The following is a 24,095-nucleotide window of genomic DNA, read 5'->3' on the forward strand; positions in this document are numbered from 1 at the left end:
GAATACACGTTGCTACCATTGGTTAATAAAGAAGCTGCTTTGACCTATGGCAAGACAGGAGACAGTCAGGTGGGAAATTCAAGAGAGAGAGATACAGGAAGAAGAAAGGCAGGGTGGGGAGAGACGCTGCAGGCCACCTTCTGGGAAGCAAGATGTAATGGAACTCAGGTAAAGCCACAAGACATGTGGTGATACATAGATGAATAGAAATGGGTTAATTTAAGATGAGTGAGCCAGCTAGCCATAAGCCTGAGCTATAGACCAAACAGTTTATAATTAACATAAGCCTCTGTGTGTTTATTTAAGACTGAGCAGCCGCAGGACACAGGAAAGCTTCTGGCTACAGACCTGGGTATGTAAGGTCACTCGGCATATGACAAATGGCACTGATACAATGTGGAGGATGATTTATCTAGAGTCTGTCTATATGTCTCTCTCTCTAAATCCCCAACTCGTTTCCAGTGTGGAGACAAGCAAATCTTAATCCCTACTTCATACCACAGTTTCCAATGTACTGTATAATTAGAAAACAGAAGTCTATAATGCCCTCGGAACGTGAGGGAACAGGTTCATAGTTCCAAAGTTGGCAGGCCCTTCTTCAGCAGGACATGAAAATACTAAATACGAAGGGGAAATTATCAGTCAGGTCATGGTGCAGCACTAAATATAAAGGGGAGGTTATCAACTGGACGACAGTGCGGTTGAAAGCCATTTACCAAAATAACAGTTGATTGGCTGCAAAAGGTCAGCCTCTGATGGAGATGGGATCCATTCCCCTGCAGGGAACATGTGTCTGGAATGGTCAAAGATTTGCTACAGATCACTAACAAGACGAAAGTGGAGCGGGGTGGGAGGGGCGGTACAAGGAAAAGACTTCATCAGAGTCTTTGTGAAAGAAGGCCTGGGCTGAAGACAGAGGTGGAGATGCAGGAAACACAGACCAAAACTGATATGGGGCACTAGTCATTTCCACTAGAGTTGCTAATATTTAAAGATGGCAAAAGGACATTCCTAGGGCACAGGATACCGATGACTCTGTTTCACCACTTGGCAAGAACTGACTAGAGCTGCAGTGTTCTTGGGAGCCCTGGTCTACACCCATCATCACAGAACCCATCACCCTGGGAGCCCTGGTCTACACCCATCACAGAACCCATCACCCTGGGAGCCCTGGTCTACACCCATCATCACAGAACCCATCACCCTGGGAGCCCTGGTCTACACCTATCACAGAACCCATCACCCTGGGAGCCCTGGTCTACACCTATCACAGAACCCATCACAGAGAGCCCTGGTCTACACCCATTATCACAGAACCACATCACCCTGGGAGCCCTGGTCTACACCCATCACAGAACCCATCATCCTGGGAGCCCTGGTCTACACCCATCACAGAACTGCATCACCCTGCAAGGGAGGGTGATGTGCCCAGTAATTCACAGCAGCACTCCTCACAGCAGTGCTCAAAGTAGGAAGAATCTAAATGCTCACAGATGTTCCAAAAAAACCTCTTTCCCAGGCTAGCTGGAAATGGAGGAAGGGGCCAAAAAGAAGAGGAAGGAGAAGGAGGAGGAGGAGGAGGAGGAGGGAGACTGAATAAAGGTCACACAAGTGCTGACTGAGGCTCAGGACAGAGCTGGAGGCCACCACAGCGAGACAGGATTCCCAGGAGGAGAGGTCGCGTCAGGCCAAACAAAGGTAGGCTGTGACCAGCGAGGTCACCCTGGCCTTTGAGCGATGAACACGTGTAACATCGGTGGGGAAACCGGCCTCCGTGTCGTTGTTGGAAGCACTCAGCTGACTACTGGACCGACTACATCAAAATGAACCGATCCTATTGTAAGGAGGTAAGCCACATGACAGGAAGGTGGTGGTGTTGACTCAGTTGGTCCTGAACCCCGAATAACAAAGTTACTATGTACTCACAGTGGGGCATTGTAGGGCAAGCGCCCTTATGGTGGAAGGGGTGCCATCATGCGGGTCCTAAGATGTCTGGCAGTATCCCCCACCTCTGCATACTAGAGACAAGTAGCGACCCCCCCACACCATGGCCAACCTTGACCCCTGGGAGGAGAGGCAGACCTTGCTGGGAATGTCACCATGTTACCTAACCCTAACTATAGCATCGCGATGGGACACGTTGTCACCATATACAACACTGCTGACCGACCTCACAGACTAGACACAGACTCAGAAGGGAGGAAGCCTGGTGCAGGAGCACACCCACCAGGGACTTCCACCTTCATCAGGTTCAAAGCCACGCCCGTCGGGAAGCCTGGTGCAGGAGCACACCCACCAGGGACTTCCACCTTCATTAGGTTCAAAGCCACGCCTGTCTGCTGTAGGCATCAGAAGGCAGCCCCACGAGGTTATCACTGCTGAGGGAGGAGACCAGGACATCGAAGAGCCAAGAAAGGTTTGAAGGACACCAGTGTTGCCCCATCCTGACTTAGGTGGCAATGATAGAGCTCTGCTCAGTTTCCGAATGTTTTGTCAAGTTGTGCCTGCTTGTATATACATTTCAGGAATATGTTTTTTTTAAACAAAACTTGAAGTCAATCAGACTCCAGGAGGAGGTTCTGATCACTAGTCACTGGTGATTTATTCCAATGGTTTTATATAACTTGGAAGTTCATTTATGTGAGCCTCAGATTTGTGTGTGTGTATATGTGTGTGTGTGTGTGTGTGTGTGTGTGTGTGTGCATGCTGCATGCACACACACACACACACACACACACACACACACACACACACACACAAGTGTATGCACACAGGTTTGTCCATTCAGGACAGAGGTTGATATCTGGTGTCTTGTTCTATGACTCTCTTACCTTTTTTTTTTTAAAACCAGCTCCCACTGAGGCTGGAGTTATAGTCTCACTAGGCTGTTGGGCCAGGAAGCATCAGGAACCTGACCATCTCTGTCTCCCCAGAGACAGGCTTACAGACTCACACAGCCACCAGCTTACAGACCCACACAGCCACCAGCTTACAGACCCGCACAGCCACCCGCTTACAGACCCACACAGCCACCAGCTTACAGACCCACACAGCCACCAGCTTACAGACCAACACAGCCACCCGCTTACAGACCCACACAGCCACCAGCTTACAGACCCACACAGCCACCAGCTTACAGACCCACACAGCCACCAGCTTACGGAACCACACAGCCACCCGCTTACAGACCCACACAGCCACCAGCTTACAGACCCACACAGCCACCAGTTTACAGACCCACACAGCCACCAGTTTACAGACCAACACAGCCACCCGCTTACAGACCCACACAGCCACCAGCTTACAGACCCACACAGCCACCAGCTTACAGACCCACACAGCCACCAGCTTACGGAACCACACAGCCACCCGCTTACAGACCCACACAGCCACCAGCTTACAGACCCACACAGCCACCAGCTTACAGACCCACACAGCCACCAGCTTACAGACCCGCACAGCCACTGGCTTACAGACCCGCACAGTCACCCGCTTACAGACCCGCACAGTCACCCGCTTACAGACCCGCACAGCCACCCGCTTACAGACCCACACAGCCATCAGCTTACAGACCAACACAGTCACCAGCTTACAGACCCACACAGCCACTGGCTTTCTATGTGCAGTAAGCACTTTACCCACTCAGCTGTGTGCCCAGCCCTACACGTCCCATTTTCTGAAAGTGTCATGGGCCTCACCAGTGAGGACCAGACAGGACAGAGCCTTCCTCTGTGTGGGGTCCCATCAGGAGGGGCATAGGTCCTGTGGATGAGCCCTGAGTCCCCCGAAGATTGCCTTGGTCTCTTGTTGGTGCTCTGCCCATGACCTGGGGTCAAGGGTTTACATTGGCCACTCCCCTCCAGTCTCAGCACCTGCCCCACTGACCACCCCCCAGTACTGATGAGCCTGTAAAGAACCTCCATGGCCTAGAACGACATGGAACCCTCTTCACGAACCCAGTCACTAAGGATGTTCAGAGTGCATCAGATCATCCTGTGCTCCGGTTCTAAGAACACAGAGAGGGTAAACATGAAGCTGCCGGAAGAGGATCCACAGAGAAAACAGCCTACGTCGAGAACAAGCTTTTTAAGCTAAGACCCATCCATTCACATATCTATAATTAATGAGCTAATTACAAATGAGTGTTATCTAATCATGGGAGCAGCCCTCCTGACAGGTCCTTGGCTCTAGTCTGGGGCAAAGTAATTGCATTTCCTTGAGTAATACAACTTTACTTAACAAACAATACCCTGTAATTTAGACCTTTTTACTAATTCAAGGCAGACAAATAAAACCAAGTGGGGCAGGGCATGGTGACAGTGCTGGTGTCTAACTAGATCATTTTCTTTAAATGAAAACGAGATCAAGCCAAGAGTATGGGCGGAGTGTTTATAGAAAGCAGTTCCTCCCCCCCCCCAGGGGAGGAGCAAAGCTGCAATCATCTTTAAGTCAGACTAGGGCAATCCATTCAGTAGGTTCAGCAGTAATGAGAGGGGATTATGCAGCAATTAAGAGCTCCATGGTTGTATGAGGTAGAATCCTTCATTCGGTGACTTCCACCAGCCCTCCATGCTGGGATGCGTCCACAGGAGTGAGCCCAGAGAGAACACCAAACACCCCAGCACTGACTATGGAATAACAGACAGGTCACCAGTGGTAACTATAGGATAACCAACAGGTCACCAGCACTGACTATGGGATAACCAACAGGTCACCAGCACTGACTATGGGATAACCAACAGGTCACCAGCACTGACTATGGGATAACAGACAGGTCACCAGCACTGACTATGGGATAACAGACAGGTCACCAGTGCTGACTATGGGATAACAGACAGGTCACCAGCACTGACTATGGGATAACCGACAGGTCACCAGCACTGACTATGGGATAACAGACAGGTCACCAGTGGTAACTATAGGATAACCAACAGGTCACCAGCACTGACTATGGGATAACAGACAGGTCACCAGCACTGACTATGGGATAACCAACAGGTCACCAGCACTGACTATGGACTGACTGACAGGTCACCAGCACTGACTATAGGATAACCAACAGGTCACCAGCACTGACTATGGGATAACAGACAGGTCACCAGCACTGACTATGGGATAACAGACAGGTCACCAGCACTGACTGTGGGCTGACTGACAGGTCACCAGCACTGACTATGGGATAACCAACAGGTCATCAGTACTGACTATGGGATAACAGACAGGTCACCAGCACTGACTATGGGATAACCAACAGGTCACCAGCACTGACTATGGGATAACAGACAGGTCACCAGCACTGACTATGGGCTGACTGACAGGTCACCAGAACCCAGGGAAGAACGAGGTCTGTGAGTGGGAAGACACTTGTGTTCGGGTCTGTGAGATCACCAAACGGGACACAAACATTCCATGCCCCCCCCCCCCGCCCCCATCTTGTCTGCTCCTACAAACCTCTCCCCCCAGAGAAATACTGTTTTCCTCTCTCAAGACCATTTTCTGGCTTCAGGTGAAGTGACCACTGTCCTTTGTGGGTGTCCCTGCTCCCCCAGAATCCCCACAGTTCATGGGGACTTACTCAGCCTCCCAGTATCAGGTGAGAACCCTGAAGCCTAAGGTAGGAGCGGGTGGTCTCTGTTCCTTTTGTCCTTCCTGGCTGTCTCCCTAGGCTCAGGACCCTGGCAGAGCCATCCAGAGAGAAAGCTCTTTAAAGCTGGCCTTAGAATGGTACAGCATGCAGAGGCTGGCAGAGCAGAGAGGAAGGCAGCAGGGAACCAGGTCCTGTGACTACTGCACTCAGGATCCAGCCACACCTGAGGCTCTACCTCTCTCCTTGGATCTCCCAGACAAGACATTTTTCCTTTTTGTTTGAAAAAGCCGAGTTTCCTTTAGCATCACTTATTTCCACCAGCAAGCCTTGCCCAGGACTCCACCCAGAGCTACAAGCCTTCCTTAAACCTTCACTTCGCTAGATGTCCCCAAACACACTAAGCCCCCTGTAATTCAAACAGCGCTCACTGACACCCCATTTCCCTGCCAAGGGAGATGCTTGTGGGGTGCTGCTATGCGTCTAGCCCTGGCCTTCCTCTCCAGGAACCCCTGGCACAGGCTGGGATGAAGACCACAGGCTGGGGGCAGTTTTTGCTTGCTGAATGCCAGCATGGTGGTCAGGCCTTGCGTGGTCAAGCCATGGCTGTCCATACTTCACTTCAGCATGCAGACAGTCTGAATCCCACCAGTGGTGAGGCTGAGGATGAGGAGCAGGACAGAGCTGATGAATCAGGCAGCGACTGACAGATGGAAGCTGAGATCAATCTGGCTGGGTAGATACCCTGTGGATAAAGCACTTGCCTCCCAAGGGTGAAGACTCAAGTGTGGATCCCCAGGACCCATGTAAAACCAGAGGAGACTCTGTGTGTGTGGGTGTGTGTGTGGGTGTGTGTGGGTGGGTGTGTGGGTGTGTGTGTGTGTAATCCCAGCACTCCCATAGCAAGAGGGAGGTGGAGACGGGACACTTCCCAGCAGCTCAAGGGCCAGCTAGCCTGGCACACATCTGTGCACAGTAAGAGACCTTGGTTTCAGTGGAAGGCGAGAACCGACCCTGGAGGCCAGCCTCTGACTCCCACATAGGCACCACGGTACACGTGTGCCGACCCACACCCCACAAAAGAGAAATCAGAGAGAGCTACCAGCCTTCCCTCCATCCTTCTAAGTATAATCCTCGCCAGCCTCAGTTTACCTATCGTCAGGCTCTCTGTTTGCTTTTTGCCCCAGTGTACACTAGGGGCTGAGCCCCAGGCCTTCAGCCCCACACCGTGTTCCATCTGATACTGCTCAGCACTCACTCTGTGATAGGAGCCAGCAGGTCCAGCCTATCCTTGGACATCAACATCACCCTATTAACTGACCGGGTGAGGGACCTTCAGATGTCTGCTCCCCCAGCACTCACCTGCTCCGTGGAGAGTTTTTAAGCTCTGATTATGTGCCTGACACCATGTTATATGGTGAGGCCCAGAGGACCGAAGACAAGGCTTGTAGCCTCTGAGGGTTCAGAGTCTAGTGACAGAGGCCAGCGCCATTCAGAGCTCATCTGCATGGCAGAGGGAGTGCGGGAACTGGTTGAGGGAGATTTGTGAGGCACAGTGGAGGAGCAGCTGGCTTGCCAGGGACTCAGAGGAGGCTTGCAAGGCAAGAGATATATGAGCTGAGTCACAGGGTGGAGAAGGAGCAGACAGTCGAGAACCACGGGCAGTGTGACCACACTAGAGTGAAAAGAGGGACAAAGCAGCAGCGGGAACGAGAGAGGCCGCCAAGTCTCAAGGCAGAGAGGGGGGATGCTGATGCCACAGTCAGAGGCAAGGGTTCCCTGGAGGGCACCATCAGCTGGCTTACACGTTTGAACTCTACTCCACAGGGCATACATAGGTCAAGGTTGAGCATAAGCAAACCGTGGGCGTGGCTGTGGTTTAATAAAACTTTATCGACATAAACAAGATGAGGGCCAGATGTGGCCGGTGCCCATGGTGTAAGGAGCCGTGGAAACCAGATTACCATGGTGGAGAGACCACACAGGCTGAAGTACAGAGGAGGGGACAGAGGATGGGGTGGGTTGCAAAGTCTTTCCCAGAGTCCTGGAGAGGAAGGATGATCACGGCGACAGGTGTTGGGGTCGCTGTGAGTGCGAGGGACCAGCTGGAACAGGGACAAGAGGCTGAGGTGGATCAAGGGTTACCACTGGAGTGACTTGATGACTGACAGAACCCCCAATGGCATGGATGACACCGGTGGGTGGGGAGAGGCGACTGCCATCAGCACATCTTGGGGGACAAGAGGTGGGAGAGACACACTCCTGAGAGGCTAAAGAAGTTCAAAATCTGGGTCAACACAAGTGCCCCTGTGCTGGACCTGAACGCTTCCGTAGCCGGGGAGTCAGTGGTCACAAGAGAATGAATTGCTCTCCAGGCAAGGAAAAACAGCCAAGTGGGCGGCAGACCTGGACACCCCAGCATTCGGGGAGGGGTAGGAAGAGACCCAGAAAGGTGTTTGAGGGGTCTCTCGGGGGAAGAGATGTTGGCACAGTTGTGAACAGAGCCCTCCAGAGAGCTGGGTGTTTATGACACTGAGGAGTCATCAATAAAAAAGACAGAGTGAGGAAATGTGGTGTCTCTTTGGAAGCTGCTGACACCTTAAGAAAGTTCGTGGTGGCGCACATCCTCAGCCCCAGCACTGGGGAGGCAGAAGCAGGCAGATCTCTGTGAGTTCGAGGCCAGCCTGGTCTGTGTAGTTTCAGTGAGGTGGTGAGGGCAGGTTTGGAGATGAGGTAAACTGAGGCACATACATGGAGAGAGGAAGTGAAGAGGGGTCATGTAGGCCTCCCTTTTGAGAAGCCTGGATGTGAACAGAGGAAGAAAGGAATCAGTTGGCCTATGAAGTGATGGGCAGGACAGGAAAGAGAGGACCCTAGAACAGGGAGGGAGGGAAGGAGAGGGTGCCGGACAGAGCGGGGTACTGGAGAGAGCAGTGTTAACTGTCTCACAAGTGAGGGTAGTGACTGAGAAGTGCTGACACCCATCTGAGCACCGTGTGCAGGCGGGCTGAGGACTGTCGGTGTGTAGCAGAACCCGTGACCAAGGTTGAGGCTCCGATGGGTGTGGAGCGAGGGGCAAGAATAAAGGATTGCCCTCCTTGGGAGTCCCAGAGTGTCCTAGAGACAAAAGCAAGGAGGTGAGGGAGCCATGCACTTGAAGAGGTTCCAGCAGGGGGTAGTCTCAGAGGGCAGGAAGCAGGTACTGGACATAGCAGGACTCGGGGAAGGGGGTGCAGCCCCTATCCCCACCCCACCTCACCAATTGTTCTGAGTGGCTTCCTGAACCAAGTCAACTGCTACCACCCAGGCATAAGCTCACCCTCTGGGGCCGTGGAGGTGATTTAGTGTCTGTCTCCAGAAGGGCTCACATTTATCAGTGGCAGCTGCTTGGTTCCAGCCGGCCATAAGTCACAAAGCTTTGGGTGTATTTCTCCGGAGCCGACGTCCTCTTGTAAATAACATGGGAATGCTCTCAGCTCCTGGCAGAAGTTTGCCCTCTTGCTCTTCTGTTTTTAGAGTGACCTTCTTTTTCAGCAGAACTGTAAGTGCCTAAGAAGCTCATTCATGGAGTCCTGCCAAGTACCAGGTAAGACCGGGCCAGGTGTATAGGAACCCTCCCCTATCTAGGGTGGGATGTGGTGCCGATTTTGTGATAGACAGCTATTCAAGTTCAAAGCGCAAGTGCCCTTTGACCTGGGGGAATCAACACAGAAGGACACGGGTTTGTCGACGTCTGACAAGTTTGTGACAAAATGTCTAAAAAGCACCAAAAAGTGAAATACGACAATCACAGTTAAATAAAGCAACTTGTCACTTAAGAAGCCCCTCCCATGAGATAGAGTCAAGGCCTCAGAAGGAAAGAGCCCCAGACACACGGCGGATGCAAAGTGGAAAGGCACCATAGGATGTGTGAGGAGCACACACACACACACACAATGCTGTGCCTTCCAAGAGCTCACAAAAGTGCTATCTATGAGTGTGAGAGATGTTTGTAACTATGCAGAGAGAGGCGTGGAAGGGTATACACCAAACCAAAGAGGGGCAAACCTTTTCAAAGATAATTAAGGTTAGGGAGTGGTATGGGGTGTTTCTCTGTTAGACTCTTAGCTTCTTATTTTTTTTTAAAAATATTGAGTGATTTAGGAAGAACGATCATGCACACACCCATGGGTAAAATGTTCCTAAGATGATCATTTTGTTGTATTCACAGTAACGGAGAGAAATTAACTCCTTATCTTGTACAGATACGGCCTTACCCTTCTTTTTCTCTTCCAGTTTTTCAGACAAAATCTAATACTGCCCTTATTATCATAATAATGATATTTATTGTTATTTGATTTTTTTTCTAGTGGAGATTTTGCTTTAAAACTCTCAATTTAGACACTTTAAATCCAGTCACAAATATTTATCTGAAACTGGTTTGAATTCTAGTCCCTTGTAGGAGAGCAAGGAAGTTTAAAATTCTGTGCAATTGTACAGAAGCAAGAATTCTCCAGGAGCCCGTGTGAAGAAAGTCTCTGTAACTGTGATAAGAGGGGACCGAGAAATAGCCACTGTGGTTAGCATAGTCACCAGGCCATTAGCATATTCACCCGTCAATTAGCATATTCATGAGTCGATTACCATAATCACCAGGTTATTAGCATAGTCACCAGGAGATTAGCATGTTCACCAGGAGATTACCATATTCATTGTTCACAGATTTTGAAAACAGGGGAGTGGTGGTTAGTCAAGACCAACTTGACAGGATCTAGAATCATCTGGTACTGGTCTCTGTTCATGCCCGTGAGAAATATCTTAATTGATGTGGGAAGGATGAATCTCAACTGTGGGACCACTCACTCCTCAACTGAGATGCTGAACTGTAAATGGGGAAAGGATCTGAGCCCTAAGATGCGTTCATCCAGAGGCTGATTGGCCAGTAGCAGGGCAGGAAGTATAGGCAGGACAACCAAACTAAGGATGATGGGAAGGAAAAGGGCTGAGTCAGGAGTCTCCAGCCAGAAGCAGAGGGAGCAGGAGATGAGCATGCCACGCTAATAAAGGTATCGCCACATGGTAGAGGTTAAATAAGGAATATGAGTTAACTTAAAAAGAAAGAGCTAGTTAGCAGCAAGCTTGAGCTATTGGTCAAGTATTTTGCAGTTAACAAAAGCTGTTTTGTGTTTATTTGAGACCATGCAATCAGGCTAGAAAAGAACTCCGCCTCTGCTTACAATAAATTAAATCATCCCAGGGTTCTCTTTCAACAACAGACGTGCAGAATCTTCACTTATAAATACATTTGAAGGAAGGGGTTTCAAGTCAGAACGGCAACAAACGAATGTGGACGTGGTGTGAAAATGGTGTGGACGTGGTGTGAAGATGGTGTGGATGCGGTGTGAAAATGGTGTGGACGTGGTGTGAAAACAGTGTGGATATGTGGTGTGAAAATGGTGTGGATATGTGGTGTGAAAACTATGTGGATATGTGGTGTGAAAACGGTGTGGATATGTGGTGTGAAAACGGTGTGGATATGTGGTGTGAAAACGGTGTGGATATGTGGTGTGAAAACGGTGTGGATATGTGGTGTGAAAGTGGTGTGGATGTGGTGTGAAAATGGTGTGGATACATGGTGTGAAAATGGTGTAGACATGATGTGAAAATGGTGTGGACCTGTGAAGATGGTGTGGATGTGGTGTGAAGATGGTGTGGACGTGGTGTGAAGATGGTGTAGACGTGGTGTGAAAACGGTGTGGATGTGGTGTGAAGATGATTGGATACATGGTGTGAAAATGGTGTAGACGTGGTGTGAAAATGGTGTGGACCTGGGAAGATGGTGTGGACGTGGTGTGAAGATGGTGTGGACGTGGCGTGAAGACGGTGTGGATGTGGCGTGAAGATGGTGTGGATGTGGTGTGAAGATGGTGTGGATGTGGTATGAAGACAGTGTGGATGTGGTGTGAAAACGGTGTGGATGCGGTGTGAAAACGGTGTGGACGTGGTGTGAAAACGGTGTGGATTTGGTGACAAGGCTATTAGTGGGAGTGGAAACAAGAGCAGCCATGTTGGCAATCAGTCCAATCAGGCAATCAGTTTCTTAAGAAACTGGAAATGGAACTTCCATATCCCCAGCTCTACCACTCCTAGACAAGCACCCTAAAGACCCCGACTATGTAGATGCCTGCTCAGCCATGACCACTGCTGCCCTGTTCTCGGCAGCTGGGGAACGGAGCGAGCCTCGATGTCCGTCAGGAGGAGTGGGTGGGGAAGACGTGCTAACAAACAAGGCAATGTTACTCAGCTGTAAAGAAAATGAAATCAAGAGATTCACAAATAACTGGAGGGACTGGAAAAATCCCCAAAGACAAACCTCACATGCTTCCACCCCTGAGGGTCCTCTCTTTGAATCTTCTGTTTTGTATGCTTCATCTGATACACATGGAAGCCGAGAAACCAGAAACAGGCTCCTGGGGGTGGACATCTTAAGAGAAGGGAGTGTGTGTGTGTGTGAAATATAAGTAAAATGAAAGGGCAGAGGGACAGTGAGGACAGAAAGGGTCGAGCAGAGAAGAGGGGAGTGGGGAAATGGGGGGGGGCTTAACCAAAATGAAGGGTGCCTGAAAAGGTTGTGTGGAAACCTAGGACCTTCCGGTCAAAGGAGATATTCAATCAGAGGGGACAGTAGAACACAGCTGTCATGAAAAGAGAGGGACAGAAAAGTCAGGGTGAAAGGTTAAGCAGAGACAGGAGTATTGGAGAGAGGAGAGGGTGGGGGTGGTAATAAAAGCTAAGGGAGCATAAGGAAACCTTGGAAATCCACTAGTTTGCAAGTCAATTAAGAAAATATGATACACACCACACACACACATATAACACACACCCCCCACACTCCCACACCCCATACACCCCCCACACACATACATACACACACACACACACACACACACACACACACAGTTTAAACAGAAGTTCCCTACATGAGTAGATAATGCAACTTCTAGAAGACATGTGTGAAGTGAAAACTTCACAGCCAGGTGTGGGGCACCTCCTTTGGAGTCATTGGTCAGGGAGGGCTCAGAGGCACTCAAACCAGCATAAGCTATTAGCATCACCCTTGGTTGCCAATCATAACTACCTGGTAAGAACCGATTGCTGAGGACACCAGTCAGTTCAGCTGCAGCACATGGAGAAACCAGGAGACTCTCTCCTATGGCTGGCTTAGATAGTGCCAGAAGGTGCTGTGCAGGCCGGTGGGGTAGGAAAGACCTCAGTGACTTACCCACAGCTGACCCTACGCGCTGCAGAACTAACCTGCTGGGAAGACTGCCCGTTGGCATGATGGTTATGGGGGAAACCAACCTCTTTCTGACTGCGTATGAGACCTGCTCCACAGGGGGGCATTCACACCCGGCACTATAAACTTGGTCAAAAAACCATGACTTCAGGATCAGGGGGTGTCACAGGCCCTTAGGAGGAAACCTACTGGTGTTATATTGTAAAATGTTCATGCTGCCAAACCACACTCTAAATATCTACGTTTATACTCAAACATTTGCTGCTGGGATCTGCCTTTGGTTAGAGAAGCTTCATTGTGAGGCGGATGATGGCTAATGCAGAGGCTCAGAACTGCTCAACAACGCACCCCTTACAAATAACACTGAGTGTTCAGCTGTGGATGGGTCATCCATACCAACCTCCCGCCATCCAAGGCTTAGTCAGGGAAGTTCTTGGAAGAGGGGGACAGAAAGAGCCTAAGAGTCAGGAGATGATAGGGGAGCTGACGTTTGGACATGGCACGGTTGTTGTATACACCAGCTCACAGCGGCTGTGGTCACCTGCACAACATCAAAGCTGTTGAAGTTCCAACATGGGTGGAAGAGGGGACCCCGAGACACACCTCCGTCAGGGGAGTTATTGCAGCTGATGGTTGCCGAGGGAGGGGAAGCACCTCTCCTTTGGGGATGTGGCCTGATGGAGGTTGGCCAGCCTTGGTGGATAGCCAGGCATCCACGGTCACATGGGCAGAACTAACTGGATTCAGGGTCACCACAAAAATAAATAAATGCAATGAATACATGAAGCTGGGAGGGAGATCGGGGGAGCCATTCTGAGGAGCTACAAGGAGGTAGTGTTAGATGTATATGACCAATATACACTATATAACATATAGAACTTTCAAAGACTAAAATATTATTAAAATGATGTTTTTTTAAAAAAGATAAAAAATAAAGAAAAGCATTCCAGCATTTCAGGACTTCGCATCTCGAGCCCGGCACTCAGCAAGTCCTTACCTAACCCCTCCCAGCTGTGATACATACTAAGTCATAATAATCCTTAGGCATTCTTAGTGTGAATGAACGATGCTAGAATTCTCTACCAGATGAGCAATTCGAGGTGCCACAGTGAGGTGCACACAGATAGGGCTCTGGAGGGATTCAAACCTAGGTTCAAAGCCGGGCCTTTCCTCTTATTTGCTGTGTGGCATTGAGTGAATTATTGGCCCTCTCTGATCACAGCAAATAGTGAACTACCGTCAGTGCACTGTGGTCAGTTACTCGTTTGCTCAGCGAGTATTTCTGGAGCATAGCTTGTGAACCAGCCCTGGGGACACGGACATGGAGAACGCAGGCAAGGGGTCTCTTATTACAAAGGTACCAGCACACGCTGTTCCACAAGTACTCCCACTCTGGGATACAGCTGACTTGACCCAGGACTAGTGGGGAAGAGAGCACGGAGCTCAGGAGGTACTGGAGGACATTGCCTGGGGCCGCTGAGGATGCCCTGCCTGAGTGAGGGTCGGACCCGCTCACCCTCTCTGGTCCCCAGATCATCTTCTATAACGGGTAAGCAGAGCCACCCACCTCCGGGAATTCCCCAGAGCACCGGGTAGATGTTTGTGTTCCTAGCACAGCCCCTGGGAGAGCTCTTTCTCGAGGCCAGCTTCGGAAGTCAGCTTGTTCAGCCTTCATCTCGTGATACCTGACAACGGCCCCGACGTCCTCGTGAGGACACAGGAACAGAGAAGCCGGGCGACTTGCCCAACTCACACAGCCAGACATGATAAAGGATTGGAATTGTGAGCTCTGACTACAGACCGTGCATTGACCCCACACCCCGATGCCCCGCCCCCCCATTCTCTCTTATGCACACAAGTGCCAAACATCTTGGGGCACAGTGGTAGGTGGAGCCTCAGACACCCCAATCTAACTTAGTTACACAACTTGGACATCACATGAATGGTCGGTCACCCACTTTCTGACTTCTCCACCATGGACAGTGGACTCAGTGGAAGAGAAGACATGTCCTCATCTACACAGTGGACCAGAATTTTTCTCCACACTGATGGTTGTATTATCAGATAACCTGGTTCTTGTGAGTGGCCCAGGTGCCCCTATTCTTAGAGCCTCAATTTTATGTTTTTTGAATCAGATATTTGAACCTGAGATTTTCTTCAGACAGTTGCCACGGACTGAGCATGTGGCAGAGGTCTTCAAGGCTCCACCCAGTCATCCTCCTGCTGAGACACCCCCACATCCTGGCACATGTTATCAGAGCAGACTGGGCTTGTCTGAGTCTGCTCCACATGGTGGTGGCTTCCCTATTTGTCACTCCAGTCCCTCTGTCACCATAGCAGCAGTGAGCAGTTCATCTTAATTACATATCTGCTGGACCCACGGTTTCTGACTCACAGACATTAGGTCCAGATTACATCAGGGTCATCCTTGCAAGGGAAAATACATGAGCACAGAGAAATGGAGCTGAAATCCAGAGAGCAAAGGACAGAGGTCATGCCTCTGGTGAAGGACTGTGACAGCCAATGGGGGATTCTGCAACTGGCACTCTCCTGGATTTGTGGGTGTCCTGTTTTGAGCTATCACCAAACTGTTGATGGGGTTGCAAGCTGGTGAAGCCATTATGGAAATCAGCGTGGAGAACCCTCAAAACACTTAAAATAAATCTATTATATGACCCAGCTACACCACACCTTGGCATATGCCCAAAGGACTTTGCATCCTACTCCACAGATGTTTGCTCAGCCACAGCCATGCTCTTGGCTGCTCTACTCACAATAGCCAGGAAATGGACACAACATAAATGTCCTTCAGCCAACAGTGAGTAATGAAAACGTGGTACAGATATACACTGTGGAATGTAAACAAAAACGCACTTTTCGGGCAGAAAAGATCGTGTTAAGTGAGGTAACCCAGATCAGAAAGACAAATGTTTCGTGTTCTAGTTCTCCAAAGGCTCCCAGTTCCAGATCTTCAGATGTCAATAAAGATCCTGGAGTCACAGGGGCAGCCAGAAAAATAAATGGGACCATTGTGGGAGTGGGAGGGAGGCTGGCAGAATACAAGTGATCTGATAGAGGAAATGAGAAAAGGAGGTCTCTAATGAGGGGATAGGGGGAGATCCGTACAGAAGAAGGAGGGAGGAAGATAAAATAACAGTAGGGATGTCTGGAAAAGTCATTAGGGATCATACTATGAACTACCTAAAAACACCCATAGTGCACAAAAGTAAATGACTAAATAAACATATACAGTTTAAATAAAAAAATTTTCATCTGAGCTAACAACGTTCTTCAAGAGCCAAAGACCCCATCTAATACAAACCCCAACACCCTGCATAAGAAGTCCCCTATTGAGTTGCTGGTCAGGATTAGCCAAGGGATTCCCAAAGCATTGTAGACTATTGCTGTTGCCCAGAGGTGGAAGATAAGTCCCTATGGCTGGACACCATGCACTTTGGACAGAATGCAGAGGACCCGAAGTTGGAGCTGACCTGGATGCCTCTTTCCTGGGGACTAGATTTCATGGTACAGAAGGCGCCATACATGCTTCCAAAGGAGGGAAGACACCAACAGTCCTACCCAGCTACGATGCCTGTGAGATATAACAACGATCAGCATGGCATGATAACACTAAGGGTGTAGTAGTGGCAGGCATACCTTGGCTGTAACCAACAGCTCTCTAAAGGTCTTAAGGCTTGCTGAGCAAGAGGAAAATCATGCCTGGTACTGGAAACCCAGCCAACTACCCAGGGCAAGTGAAGTCATGGATCTTGGAGGAGAACCTATAACTATCACTTTACTAAACCAGCATGGTCCCTAACCACACTCTAAATATTTGTCCTTATACCCAATGATAAGTGTAGTTCTCTCCCTTCATCAAGAAAACCTCTCTTTGCAACATAGGGACACGGTTACAGAAAATTATACAACCAATCAGAATGCAGAGTTATGGAGCCAAATCTCAGTGGATACATCTACAATACAACTCCTGAACCTAAGATTTGGGGACCGTTGAGAAGAGGGAGCAGAAAGATTATAAGGACAGAGAATCAGGGAGTTTGCTGTGAGACTATGTGCCCTAGTAATGTCAGAAGCTATATCCATAAAGTACCACCAACTGACTGCCCAAACATGATCTGAACAAGAACGACATCAATAGACACACTAAAGTGGATGGTGATGGTGGGGGTGTGTGGGAGCAGGGGTGGGGGGTGGGGGGTGGGGACCCACGAGGTCTCAACCCTGCACAAAGAACTGTAGGCAGCTGAGGAAAGCTGAGGAAAGCCGAGAGCGTGACAGTCTTCCCCAGGGAAGAGCACACCAGCTGGGCATCCAATACCAAATGATCAACCCTGAAAATATATCCGTACGACTAACATTATACATACTGAGCAGGTTGTATTTATGTATTTAGGAATGCACACAGACACCCCCCCACACACACACACATATGAATATAACAACAATTAATGAGAAAGAAGCCATACATCTGAAAGAGAACAAGGAGGAGTACGGGAAGAGGGGAATGGTATAATCCTATAATAATCACAAAAATAAAATCAATAATTTAAAAGCTTCACTTGCATCCTTCATTATTTGTAGGCTTGCATGTGTATGTACCCTTGAGTGCAGTTGCTCTGGGAGTCTAGGAAAAGGCATTCAATCCCCTGGGGCTTAAGTTACAGGCGCTTGTGATCTACCCAATATAGGGCCGGGAACTGAGCTCAGGAGCTGGACAAGGGTGGTCCAAGTTCTGCCGAGTCATCTCTCCAGCCCCGAGATAATAAAACCTTACGTTAAATACTTAAAATAAAAATTCTCCATGAGAAACACAGGACAATAGATTTTTCTCTTTTCTCTTGTAAAGTCTGTAGCTCACCATACTACAAGGCTAGATTCAAATGTCTCAGCTCAAGAAATCCTCCTGCCTCAACCTCCAGAGCCACTGAGATAACAGGCGTTGCGCCAGTGTGCCTGGCTTTAGCTCCATTTTCCTTAGGACTCCATTCAAAACAGCAACCAAAAGCGAAACAAAACCATAATTGACCGTGCTTATTTCTAAACCAAAGAGCCGCTAGTGTGACACCCGAGACGGAAGCCGCGATAAAGACTAGTTATTCTTTGTTCACACTGAACTGCTCCAAAGAACTGACGAGCTGTGCCTTGTGGATGTCTGTGTTACAGCTGTGTCCTTCCTTACCATCGAGTCAGTGACTTCTCAGACCCTGAGAGGGCGAGTAACCTCCTTAAATGACACAGCTGGGAAGTGGCCGACACACCCCGACCCCCAGGTTAGCCTGCAAGCACTGACTGTTTGAGCTGTCATCCACATCCAGGCCACAGGGCAAGACTCTTACCTGGGGCTGAGGAGAGGGCCGCTGACAGCTGACTGTCGAGAGGGGGTCCTCACGGTATCTGTGGCTAGGGACAGGGAACAGCTCATCCAGGACCGTAGACTGCCCTCTGGCTGGGAGCTGACGACAGAGACATTGTCCCTAGAAGCCAAAGTTAGGACACTGATCACCGTGGCAACCGCAGCAAGGACCATAATCAGACCATCACTCCACATGGTGAGCCCGGCCCCTGCAGGGCATTCAACACGCTATGCCACAGACAGAGAACTGGTACTGGCCTGTGAAATGGGAGGAAGCACCGGCACTTGGGTCTTAGTCAAGGCCAGCAGACCAGGGCCTAATGAAGTCTGCATGGAAAACCTGCTTGCTTTTATCCCAGTACCCTTGGTATTAACTATAGCACTCTTGGGGACACACACACACACACACACACATACACACACACACACACACCAACTGTGGTGTTAAGCCCTCTCTGACTTGAGGGTCAAGCTTGCCATTGAATTTTGCGCCAAACGACAGGTTCATGGGATACGCAGAGGGTGAAGGTCTTCAATCCTCCCTCACCTTTTGGGGATTGCCATGGCAAGCTGGGTCTTCTCTTTATGTTCTTTGATTGTGAAAGTAGCACCAGGGAAGGATTACACAACTACTGGTGTGTGTGTGCCCGCACGCACACATGGGCCCATGCATGCACAAATGTGTGGTATATTTATGTGACACTAAGTAGGTCACCACGGGGCAGGGGCTTGACATTAACCCTGTCCTCATGATGGCTTCCTAGCAGAGCAGAAAATTAGCTCTGTGAGTAGCCACAAAATGAAGGCTTCATCAGCACAACTACAGAGAGGGGCAGAGGGCCGGCTCCCAGGTTACGTAAGGAACTTCCATTTCTTTCCTGGAGGAAAAGGGAAGTCAGGGTGGCAGCTGAACCCTGCCTTGGAAAGGTGAGGGCTTGGTGGGAACAGCGCAGACACAGGTGTGGAGGTCAGGAAAGGTCAGGATAGAGACAGTAGGAAAGCAGGAACCACAGGTGAAGGAGGGATCAAAGGTCAACACGGAACACAGGTGCCTATCTAAAAGGTCTATTCTGGGGCAACAGGGAGTCACTGGAGGTGGTGGGGGACAGTGACATGGTCACCCACGGCTTCCCTCTGTCTAAACAAAGTCAGGCAGGTATTCAGAGTATGCTCCCATGAGGCACATGCCAGACCGTGAAAGTCAGAGCTTCATCGGCACTGCGGAGAGTTCTCCAGGTAGGTGCGGATTTTCTCCTTGCAAACTGCTCACACAGAGGTGGGGGCTTGCCTTGGTAAGCTATGTGGGGCTTACTTACTCCTCTTTTCTGCTGTGGCTGCTACAGTCCACGGCCGTCTGGACACTAGGAGAGACACAAGAAGAGACCTGTCATGGTTGTGCAGCCAGGGCTGGGGACCTGGTCTCTAACACTACACACACCTGGATTTGAATCCCATTTCCACCCCTTCCACGGCTGTGGGACAGTGGGCTGTCCTCTGCCTTCTGTGGCAAACTGTGGGTGATAACTAATACATAGGCATCTGCCTCTGCACTCGTGGGGTGGGCTCTGATGAAGAGCACTGACTACTCTTGTAGAGGATTCCGCTTCAACTTCCAGCACCCACTTGGGAGCTCACAACCCCCTGTAACAACAGTTCTAGGGGATCTAATGCTTTCTTCTGACCTCCAAGGGCACTAGGTACACATGTGGTGCAAAGACATGTATGTAAGGCCAAGCACTCAGACATAAAAGAAAACCAAACAAAAATTTGAAATGCAGCTGGCATCACTGGTATTCATCATATTGTTATTGACAACCTGCCTGGAGCTTGCCTCATATTCTTTGGGAAGCCAGCAAATCAAGACACACAGGCAGGATAGCTTCCCAGGGGGCATTGTGGGAAATTCCTAATCTAATTACACCAGTAGCTATTCTTGAGGGAGAAACACTGTTCACACACTCTGCCCACACCACCTGCTTCCATTTTATTAATGAAGTTAGTACACTTGTGCATAAGGCCACTGAACTGCCAACCCCAGCTTTGTGACGACCATGGGCACGCTGGTAGTCACTGTGCCACAAGCCCCTGAATCTAAGTTGCCTTGACTCTGAGTCCTCAGGCTGGGCCTCCAGCCACATCTGCTGGGATCTGGGTAGGTCTGAGGAGGATGCGCTTATTGCTTGTTTCTTTCTCTAAAGATCTGCCACCCTAGAGACCTCATCTTTCTGTCCCCAGTGGGCTGATGAGCGTATGGATCATGAACATGCCTTCCCCATCCTTCTGCACTAGGACTCACAGACCAGAAATCCACAGGCCATACTTGATCAGTTCAATAGCAAGGGGCTATTGAATCACACCACAACTGCAGCAAACTGCTGTTTGTATCGAGTGTGTGTGTGTGTGTGTGTGTGTGTGTGTGTGTGTGTATGTGTGTGTGTGAGAGAGAGAGAGAGAGAGAGAGAGAGAGAGAGAGAGAGAGAGAGAGAGAGAGAGCATGTGCGTGTGAATATGAGTGTGCATCTCTGTGTATTCTGAGGTCAACCTTATCACTCCTCAGGAGTCATCCACCTTTGCTTTTTGAGGTGGAGTCTCTCATTGGCCTGGACTTCACCAAGTATACTGCCCAGGCATCAAATCCCAAGGAGCCTCCTGTCTCTGCCTCCCCAGGGATGGTATTGCAAGCATGTGCCACCACCCCTGGCATTTTACGTTTTTTAAAAAAGTGCAGCCAGCACTTTGGGCATGGTGCTTCTCTCCTGCCCCTTCCAATTTTCACCATAAAGGTTTTGCCCATCACTGCCTCTGTGCTACACAGAGCACAGCTGCTGTGAGCCTTCACCGCCTGACCCTGCCACAGCACAGAAGTGTGTGTGTGTGTGTGTGTGTGTGTGTGTGTGTGTGTGTGCATGACTGCATGGAGATGGGGCAGTAGGCTCCTCAGAACCCACACGTAGCTGAAGTTTTCTCTAGTCCTGCCTGGCCCACGGTCAGGACAAATCTCTCTCACCCGCCAGTCCCACAGCCGCTCAGACCCAACTGAGTAAACACACAGAGACTTATATTGCTTACAAACTGTATGGCCACAGCAGGCTTCTTGTTATATAGTTCTTCTATCTTAAATTAACCCATTTCTATAAATCTATACCTTGCCACATGGCTGGTGGCTTACCAGTATCTTACATGTGGGCACTCATGGCGGCCACTGGTAGCGTCTCCTGACTCAGCCTTCCTGTTCCCAGAATTCTCTTCTCTGCTTGTCCCGCCTATACTTCCTGCCTGGCTACTGGCCAATCAGCATTTTATTTACACAGAGCGATGTCCACAGCACCTACAGCCAAATGTCCAGTCCCAAGGACTCATTTTCCTCTCGGTGAGAGCTGTGGAGGAAGCCGACACTCTTATTCTCAGTTTGGAACCTATGCTACTGAGCTTGGACCCACTGGACATCATTCTTTGCTAGGACAGCTCTGGACAGCAACCACAGGGCAAGCATGGGTGCTGACACTCCTCCAGTCTTGATCCCTGAAGGCTGCTGCGGGGACTCAGCATTCAGAGCCACTACCTCCTGGAGGGACTCTTTCCTCTAGACACTTGGCTACTTTCTGCTGTCATATTTCACCACTGTCTCTGCTGGTCTACACTGTCTGTGTTATGCTTTTAGACCTGCTCTGTAGGAGCAGACCCCACTGAGTGTATGAGTCCCATCCACATGCTGTCTGCCTGCATGGCTTCCCAATGGGCTCAGCCACTGAGGCATCATCGTCTGACTGCAGAAGGAAGAAGTGAGGCAGAGAGGCCATGGCATTTATTCCCTGATTTTCTCTCTGCTGCAGGCCACTGGGCTGGTTGATCTGCTGCAGCCTCCTCCATGTGGCCATCCCCTTCTTTCAGAATTTACACCTTCTCTTGACTTTTTAACCTAGTGGCAGTCATTGGTCCCGGTTCTTGGCCACCGCTGGATGCTTCTTCACCCCTTGTGGCCCCTACTCCACACACACCACTTTGTAAACAGCACCTCCGTAGGGAGTTGGCCATCATGTTCCTGCATACTACTCTGATGGTCCAAGCCCACGATGGTTTCCAGCTGAACAGGGAGATCTGGGTTTCCCATGACTCCTGACTGCACCATGTAGCCCACCATTGGGAGGGGAAAGGGAATGCATCTGAGTCCATCTCACAAGGAACAAAACTGTAGCTACCATTACTGCGCCCACCTCCCACTCCCCCGCCCACACCTGTGCTTGGAGCAAGCCAAATTCAAGTCAGTAATCCTCCATTAAGGGCAAGCAGAGGCTGGGGGCCAGGAGAGCTGTCCATGGTGCTGATCCGGTTGGCTGCACCTGTGAGGAGGCTCAAACCCCAGCCCTTGGCTGGTGTGGGCAGTCCTTTCTGTCATCTTGGTCAGAGTTGTTTTCCGAAAGAAACTTGTGCCAGGAATTTTCAAACAGGCGTTGGTGAGGATCGAGGTAATTGATTAAATGTCTTCAAATGCATTCCTCTGGGACACCTGCGCCAGACGGCCGCAGTCTAAATGCAAATACAGCCCGCGAAGTAACGCCTGAATTCATTTGCTCTATGCCAGTGACTGACATGAGCTCACCATCATGGCAAGCCAGAAGAGAGCAGAGACCTTGATATGAGATGAAGGACACACGGCATGTGATAACAAAGCCACCTTTGGCTGGCAGTAAGGCTGGCCTCAAAACCAAGGCATGGCCTTGTCACTTAATACATGCATCAGTGCAAGACTTTAGACACCCGTGAGACTCAGTTTCCTTATCTATAGTTTGGGAAAGATAATGATAGGAGCCCAGAGATTATGCAAGGGCGGGCAGTGAGTGCCAAGCAGTAACAACTGTCCTCCAGAAAGGTCACATGGCCTCATCATTGCCAGTTCCCTCACTGTTGGAAATAGACACCATGAATTGTGGGAGCTTTGACTCTCTGGGACTCCATCTCATCAGCTGTGTGTTGGATACAGTCATGCTCAGAAATCCAGGCAGCCTGTACGGCATCATTTAAGCACATGCTACAGGGCACAGGGGCCCATGCTGTGACTCTGAGTGTCAACCTTCTTTGATAAATGGAGAGCTCACTCAAGCCGTTCTTCCAGGTCAGGTCATATTCATCACACCTGGGGGCCAGCTATGAGGAAAGAGCTGTGGGGAGAAGGCTGTCCTCTCATGCAGTGGAGAACTTCACATGCTGGCCAGAGCCAGGGCTCAACAGTGAGTAGTTGACTCACAATATGTCCTCAGAAGGCTGCTTTCTGGTTCCATCCAGATCTGTCCAGGTCTCCTCCACAGCCTGATGTCAGATAGGTTATTAGAGCATGTGTGTTGGCGAATGTCCTGATTCCACTCTCCCCGGCCTCCCAGGACACACTCGCTCCCAGAGTGCTTATCTCAGATGGGCCCAGCAGGAACTGGCACACTTTTATCTGGGACTCTGAAAGGAAGGGCAACCTGTGAGCCTCTCCACATCACCGCATCCCCAGGCAAAGCAACAGGCAGAGCAGCTGTAGATTCTGGGGCTGGGAATAGATGTCAGCCAATGCAGTCCTCCTTCCATGACTAATGAGCATGTTCCAAGCCTGGGGGACACACTGAAAACATTTCCCCCATTAATCTAAGAAGGCTGATGCCACAGTTTAACTGACAGCGCCAGGCCCTGGTGCAGAGTCACACAGGCTTTTAAGCACCGCTGTACGCTGCCCGACTTTCTGGGCACGCAGCTCCACTTCCAGCCTGTGAGGCCTGCTCCATTAAGATCTAATTCCATGTGAATTGCAGAGTTGTGATTTGCCATCATGTGAACAAGTCTCTCAAAGATCCTCCTCCGGCCGTCTGAAGAATTAGGTT

General features: G+C 50.0%; 1 protein-coding gene across 1 annotated transcript in view; it reads right to left on the bottom strand.

The window, feature by feature from the left end:
* Myo18b (myosin XVIIIB) overlaps positions 1–24,095 on the bottom strand; it is a 218,096-nt gene that overhangs the window by 14,789 nt on the left and 179,212 nt on the right. Inside the window, exons 41-42 of the mRNA XM_052754991.1 lie at positions 19,551–19,595; positions 18,218–18,355 (exon numbers count right to left, since the gene is read on the bottom strand). Of these exons, the coding sequence (XP_052610951.1) occupies positions 18,218–18,355; positions 19,551–19,595 (183 nt within the window). The remainder of the gene's footprint in view (positions 1–18,217; positions 18,356–19,550; positions 19,596–24,095) is intronic.

The sequence above is a fragment of the Peromyscus californicus genome, unplaced genomic scaffold (assembly GCF_007827085.1).
Source record: "Peromyscus californicus insignis strain IS unplaced genomic scaffold, ASM782708v3 Scaffold_2__1_contigs__length_46816999, whole genome shotgun sequence".
NCBI classification, from domain to species: Eukaryota; Metazoa; Chordata; class Mammalia; order Rodentia; family Cricetidae; genus Peromyscus; species Peromyscus californicus.